The sequence below is a fragment of the Echinococcus granulosus genome (assembly GCF_000524195.1).
Source record: "Echinococcus granulosus chromosome Unknown EG_S00094, whole genome shotgun sequence".
Taxonomy (NCBI): domain Eukaryota; kingdom Metazoa; phylum Platyhelminthes; class Cestoda; order Cyclophyllidea; family Taeniidae; genus Echinococcus; species Echinococcus granulosus.
The window spans coordinates 212,593-220,142 of record NW_020170474.1 but is presented as its reverse complement, the minus strand read 5'-3'; the positions used below and the strand labels follow the sequence as shown (position 1 = coordinate 220,142).

At 47.0% G+C, this 7,550-nt stretch overlaps 1 protein-coding gene across 1 annotated transcript; it reads left to right on the top strand. All coding sequences in view use genetic code 11, as the record gives it.

The window, feature by feature from the left end:
• Positions 1 to 2,399: 2,399 nt before the first annotated feature.
• On the top strand, positions 2,400 to 7,340 carry EGR_08048 (hypothetical protein; the record flags this gene model as incomplete). The annotated part of the gene is made up of 6 exons (XM_024497297.1): positions 2,400 to 2,603; positions 3,163 to 3,275; positions 3,321 to 3,577; positions 3,710 to 3,831; positions 6,981 to 7,166; positions 7,212 to 7,340. The coding sequence occupies 6 exons, from the start codon at positions 2,400 to 2,402 to the stop codon at positions 7,338 to 7,340; spliced, it is 1,011 nt and encodes a 336-aa protein (XP_024348296.1).
• Between the last annotated feature and the right edge of the window lie 210 nt (positions 7,341 to 7,550).

Genomic DNA, 7,550 nt, shown 5'->3' with positions numbered 1-7,550 from the left:
GCAAACATCGGCGAGACCTTCCTGTTGCATGCCGGTTGTGCTTTCTGCCGATCCATCTTGATATTTCAGTATATAACTCCCTTTGATCATCAACACCTCCTCCTTTACCTCCTCCTCATGCTGCAAACAGACCTTCGCATTAGGAGGATAGGCAGTAAGTCAGTTGACCTTCCACACCACACCTCACCTCACCTCATCCATTCGTGAGAGTAACTTAGTGTAGAACTGCACAAACGTCTCCAACGTCTCGACATTCCCTTCACGATAGCACAGACAACACACTGGTGCTTCACAATCCCTCTGCATGGCAAACAAATTCGAAGTTCCCACCACTATTCGGCAGTCCAAAGTGCTTCTCGACTTTAATACGTAGGGACGACACGTCCTTCCTTTCCACAAAGGAAATGGACGAATTTCACTGAAACTGACACCGATACTCGAGGAGGCTGAACTCGTTGAAGCACTGCGGCTGCTGGCCGAGGCAACGACAACAACAGCGACAGCCACGACAACATCATCAACAACTACTTTTTATCTCGTGTGTTTGAAACTCTAGGTTGCCATACTGGGACTGCCACTGACACAAATCAATTGACCAATCAGGATTTGCCTCACCTCTCCACTATTCACAGTTGACTGTTTGAAGGAAACGCATGAATGATGCCGTATCTGGACGATTGTAGCTCTTCATTGAACCACCATATTGAACTTGATGAATCACTGCGACTGCTATCTGAAGCAACAACAGAAGCACGGCGGTCCGCGTCGTCTGTGTCACATTGGAGATCGCCATACTGGAAATGCCACTGTCATTACAACCTAACAACTAAGTTCGACTTACCTCACACTTCCACGATTTACATTTCATTATTTGAAGGAAGTCCCTGAAAGGTGTTGCAGCAGGATGATTGCGATCGTATTCTACAAAGCCACCTCACAGTGATGAATCAGTTGAGTTTTCCCCCTTCACCAGCAGGTAGTGCAGTCCGCATACCTGACACCGAGGTGTGGATTTGCAAAGGGAAGCACAGCCCTGTTTCAACAACACTTCGCCCAGAACAAACGATCCCACGGGTTTCACTGAAAAGACGGTGAGAAGAAAGTGGATTCAAGCCACAGCCACTTTTGCTTGTTCACACGACACCGCTGCAAGTCTACGTCACCTCTCCATCTTCCTCCCATTCGTTAATCAACAAGAGCGGCTGGAGGCTTGGCGAACCGCCATTGTAGTAATGGGGCGGGGGGGACGAGTTAGCCCCTCCCTGTGTCCCCTTAGAAAGGACAAACCTCCTCGTGAGTGATGTGAAGTCCCCAACTGTAGGGATCTGAGACAAAAAAATTTAAGACGAGAATCACATCTGCGGACCCCGACAAACGTATCCACACTCAAATCAGGCCGCAGTTTGTGTAGACAAGGTGATGTCTGACTCAGAAGTACGCTTTGAGGTGTGTAGTGAGGGGTAGAGCTTGAAAGGTGTATGTGATTGGCATATCAGGTTAATTTTATAATGCAAGTTAATCCATCATTCTGTCACACAGCAAGCAGACAATGAAAGAAAGCGCAGTGCCATGTTATGAAACTAGTGGCACCCTCCACGCTCCTCGCTAACTTGATCTCACTGGATCCCACTTGATGCATCACCTATTTCATCGCTCGCGTCAACCATTGCATAACCGCTAGATGTTCTCCACCCCTTACCCCCTTTGATCGTCCATTCAATTTCCCCTTCCGCTCTGCATGATGAAGAATAGGGCGTCTTCTTCTATGTAATGGATGCAGCCATCTGTCTCTGGCCCCCCATGAGTCATCACCAGGGCCAACATACCCACCTACCTACCCACCCACTCACCTACCCACGTGGGTCTTTCCGTTATGCATGACAGGCTGTTCTGCTGGCGTTGACCGCATACGGTCCAGCGCCTCCTCCCAATGCCATACAAGGCGACGAAGAAGGGGAAGCTTCTCTTGTGGTTTCAGCTACATCTGGACCATCGCGTTGAACTTGCTTCTGGAAGGGGAGAAGATGGAGACACATCCATCAGGTGAAAGCGATATTAGAAGAAAATTGTTGTTGTTGACTTGTATAATTGACAATGGGGTTTTGGACAATAGATGGAGAATAATTATCTTTATTAATTTTTGTCGTGAACTTAAAGACACCGCAAATGATGATTAAATATAGTCCACAATCAATCCCGTCAGGTTTTCAAGTACATCCACTCACACAATAATCATGTAGGTCACAGCCACCGGGCAGGGAGGAGGTGTGGCAGTAGGATTGAAGGCAAGGTCTTTGACTTTTCTACCTCCTACGTCGAGACCCTCATAAGGTCTATATGGTCATGGATGCCCTGGAATGAAGGCAGGGTTGACTTTGTGGTTGGAGGACAGGACCAGAATGAGTGGACGCGACGACGGCTGCGTGACCCATCCAAACATGCGCACCACCACAGCTACGGTGGTAAGCGAAGTCTTCGTTGTAATCGCGTCATCATCGTGGCCTGTGGTGTTGCAGGAAGGGGACGAGAAGGCTTTCTTATTTACCATAACTGCAGGAACTGAGTCAAGCTCTGCAGACGTTGCATTCCACATTCTCGGGAAGGTAGGGGTGTTTTTGTTTCCTCATGGCGTCACTTCGGGTGGCTAGATCAATTCCGTCCTGCAACCACGAAGTTGACACACATCGGGGCCTCGGAGTCGACCGGAATAGCCGTAACTTCTTCCTCGCGTTTGTGACTCACTAGACGGAGAGGAACATGGTAGTCCACGCTAAGGGGGTGATGCCCATCCCCTCGAGTTGACTTTGCCTCCCCATTCGACCATCATCTTTCTCGCCACCTGATGGCAGTAGTTTGTTCCAAGTGGGGCAGTTCATTTGTAGTCTTCTCAACCAACCTCTAAACAATAGAATGTGAAGACCCGTATAATTAAACCTCCGCTGCCGCATTCTGAGGGATATTTCCGATCTCCTACTGGTGGATCATACAAGCCCCTGAGATTTGGATGCCTTACTGGAACGCATAGGACCTCCGCAAAGTGTCTCTCTTCACCAGGTTAGGTAATTTCAATCCAAAGGATGAAACCAATAAGAGTGGAATGGATGGATGGATGGATAAATGGATATAGAGGAGGATAGGGGGCTTATAAATGCCAATCCTTAGTACAATGGCCAATACAGGCGTGAGCAACAGCCGGAAGCACTGGAGATGACGGTCAAAGTAGAAGGAAGACATTTTGTGGCATGGTGCTCCATCCCTTCATCCCTTTTCATAATGTGAGCAGCGTTGATACCTCCTGCGTCCTACTCGTCTTCTGACAGCTATTCCATCCTGTCATTCCCATTTGCCACAATTGCGACCTCATTTCCTCCAATATCGCTTGCACTTGATGCATGTGCCTCCATCTTCTCCGCTTTGCAAAGCAAGTTCCACCGAATCACCCAGATGCAGTTGAAACTGAAACAGAAGCTCCTTCTCACATATCGCCTTGTAGGGCATTTGGAGAAGAGGTGCTGTGCAGTAATCCGGTCAATGCTAGCAGAACAGCCTATCACACAGAACGGAATGACCCAAGTGGGTAGGTCAGTGAGCGGGTGGTGGTCACTTGTGGGGAGACAAAGACAGATGGCCGCATCCATCATATGGACAAAGGCACTACGGAGAATTGATGAAGGGATAACCGTCCTTCACTACCGACTGATTCATTAAGCTTTGGCGACACCACGGTTGACGGAGGTGATAAGTCGGATGGTTTACAGCTCGTGCCCCAAGTGCGATAAGGTGGAATCAAGGTGGAAGGAGGGGAGTGGCGGTGTGATAGTGTGGTGTCAGGTAAGCACTCGGGTAAATGGAAGTACTCTTCACACATCATCCACCTACTCGTCACTTCTTTCACGTGCCTTCACAACATCGCACCGTGCATTCAAGATTGTCTGTTGGCCGACTAACTGCAGACTCGAATGCTCACAGTGGATTGTCTCCTCCCTAAAGGCCAACCAATCTACTCACTGCGCTACAGTTGCCAACAACGAATTCTTCACGAGAAACAGTCAAGACTAATGAGCTAGTTGGAAGAAAGTTTAGGTCTTTCAAGGCACCACTGCAAGAATTAGCCTTGGAACTATCTACGCTTGAGGAGGAGAGGGATGGAGGCCGAAGCTTCCCTAATGCTATTTCGCCAGGTGATGTTCATCATCTTTTCTTTGCTTTAACATCCGTCAATCACGTGGTCACGTGTGAGGCAAATTGGACAGTTTGGCAGCTGTCTGCCTCCTTTCTTAGTCAGCAACCCGTCATTTTTCCTGGAGTGCTTTACGAAACACCCCCCCCCACCCCACCCCCTTATTTTTGCTACGCATTTCCAATTTAGCCAATGAGATGTAGATTCTGTGCATTTTATAAGACTTGTCACAAAATTTGACAAATACTTTATCAATCTCAGAGTAAAAGATTTCCTGGGTTTCCCTCACCTCGGGTAAACAGGGCACCATTGAAAGTAGACTGAATCACAGTCGATCTGGTGAAAAGCGGGCGAAATCAAGGGGGTAAATCAAATCAATTGCGGAGCTTTAAGATAAATTTCGGAGTTTCTTTTTTTATTAATAGATTTGTACCTTTAATAATAACATTCACATTAATTTAAGGATGGGCTTTTGAGAGTTTAAAGTGCCTTCGAGAGGCTCAAGGTACTTTTGCGTATCGGACAGGTGAATCAAAGGAACCTTTTACTTTGTGCTCCTTTTCACTGAGCCATGCAAATTCAAGTGTTCTTGATGTACTACTTAAAATATATAAGCGAGGAAATTAGATGGATGCAGGATGGATACGGGACGGTTGGACGGGTACGGAATAGATGGCTGGATACGGGATGGAAGAATGGATGCAGTATGGATACTTAGGTGATGGGTGGATTGATACGAGGTGGATAGGAGGTTACAGGATGGGTAGATGGATACGAGATAGATGGATGGGTACGAGATGGATGGATGGATATGGGACAGAAGGATACGTGATAGGTAGAGACGAGATGGAAAGATACGGAATGGATGGATAGATGAGTGGATAAGAGTTCGATGCGTGCGGGATAGATTGATAAGGAATGGATGGATGTGTGACACGGAGAAGTGAGAGCAAAAAAATTTAAACACCGAGGTATATTAAGGCATTGGAAGGAAAGTCCGACTCTGGCAAGTAAAAACAAGACACTCCTTCCTACCTCACATGGCAAAAACTTATTTATCTTCCTCCTCCACTCACCTCTTTTAACAATTCTTCAAGCCTCTGGTTGTCATCTTCACCTCCGACCCTCACTGGTGTTCGTCCATCACACCACCACCTGACAAACAAAGCAGGCAATTTGAAAGTAAAAATGGAATAGGAAGGGCAGAGATGGTACCTGAAATTGAGCTGTTAGATTCCAAAGGCAAAACTTTCTTAAAGTTGCGATCCCCAGCAAGCTTGAAGCACCTTTGACAGGGAATTCCAAGTTGTAACTTTGTTAATTCCTGGATTTTTCCCATTATCTCGTCTTTCCCAACTACACCCCGTGGATTTCTTTTAAACCTCCCCAATTACCGTATTCTGTGTGGGTTTTCCACAAGGCTACGCTGAAAGTAAGGGCTAAGAGGCGATGTTTACAATGGCATCCAGTCTAACCACATCCTGCAATCCAAGGCGTGTCATGTGATTCACGCCTAATCGGTGGCGGTTGGTAAGGCGGCTTCTACTAACTAGACACGGTGCAATGAAAAAGAGGAAGAACAAACAGGTAGAATTTTGTTAATTTTGCCTCCAAGGAAAGTACACAGGATCTTCACTCTTGCTCCGTGAATTCCGCATTAGCCTTCCACCCGTGTGTAGAGCTGACCGGGGCTTCTGGTATGCCCTGACACGACGTGTGAAGGAATGCCTCCTGGCTTTACCAAGGGAAAGGGATATACTGACACCGCCTCATGATCTCGCACACACAAGAAATGCGAAGAAGGGATCCAGCCATGGCACTAAACCCTTTCAGCAGCAGTTGGAAATGATGTACTGAGTGTAGTCTCCCTAGCCTTCCCCTAACACTCTTTAGCCCTCAAAATCCACCACATCTAGAGAGCTTTTCACTATCCCCGTCCCTATTCAATTTCATCCTTAAATTTTTTTAGGTAATTAATTTAATGCCATCCAGGTACCCGGTGGATGTACTCACGCCTTCATGCCACTTGATACAATTGTTTGTGTAGCCAATGGGAGCCATGCATTCGGGGCTAACCCAGATTTTGCAAGCTGGAACAACCACAGGAAAAGAGAACGTTATGCCCCTTAAAATTGCCAGAATCTAGAAGGAAATTAAAGCGGATTTCCTTTTTACCCGAGTAAAAATCTGAGAAGCAGTTGGTTACAAAAGTCGAAAATGACAAGAAACGACGACGACCTCGGAAAGATGGCTTGAAATACGTTGTACTCTGGCAGCACAATAGGGTTTAGCAACAAAAGAAGGGCAGAGAAGAGTTATTCCTAGAGTATGGAAGGACTTTGCTACTGTGACGTGGATGGGTGGTCGAGCCATCGAGATGGCGACCAAGCCACGGTGAATAAAGAGGCGTCGTGGTCAATGAGCTTCTAGATTGTCAACCTTTGTTCAGGTACAACAAATGCATTGCCCGAGGACATTATAAGTTGATAATATCTCCGAACCCATTCCTATCCCGTGAAGACAAGAAAAGGCTACAATAATAGATGGCTGCATTGTCATATGCCATCTTATAGTCACCGGGTCCTCATTGTCTTCTCGGAGGAATTCAAGGGACCACTTGCAGTGCTTAAGGCGCTGTCGAAAGGAGACAATGTTCCTGTTTTACTCAACCGAGAGATAGACTACTCTGCGTTCTGTGGAGCGTAATGAATCTCGTCTAGTCCATCACAGTATATCGGTTCTGTGGGGCAGAGGCACAATTGTCCAGATACGTCATCATTCATGCGTTTCCTTCAAACAGTCAACTGTGAATAGTGGAGAGGTGAGGCAAATCCTGATTGGTCAATTGATTTGTGTCAGTGGCAGTCCCAGTATGGCAGCCTGGAGTTTCACACACACGAGATTAAAAGTAGTTGTTGATGATGCTGTTGTTGCCGTTGCCTCGGACAGCAGCCGCAGTGCTTCAACGAGTTTAGCCACCTTGAGCGTTGGTGTCAATTTCAGTGAGATCCACCCATTTCCTTTGTGTTAGAGAAGGACGTGTCGTCTCCACGAAGTAAAGCAGAGAAGAATTTTGGACTGCCGAATGGTGGTGGGAACTTCGAATTTGTTTGCCAAGTGTGTTGTCTGTGCTATCGTGAAGGGGATGTCGAGACGTTAGAGACGTTCGTGTAGTTCTACACGAAGCTACTCTCACGAATGGATGAGGTGAGGTGAGGTGTGGTGTGGAAGGTCAACTGACTTACTGCCTATCCTCCTAATGCGAAGGTCTGTTTGCAGCATGAGGAGGAGGCGGAGGAGGAGCTGTTGATGATCAAAGGGGGTTCTATACTGAAACTTCAAGATGGATCGGCAGGAAGCACAACCGGGA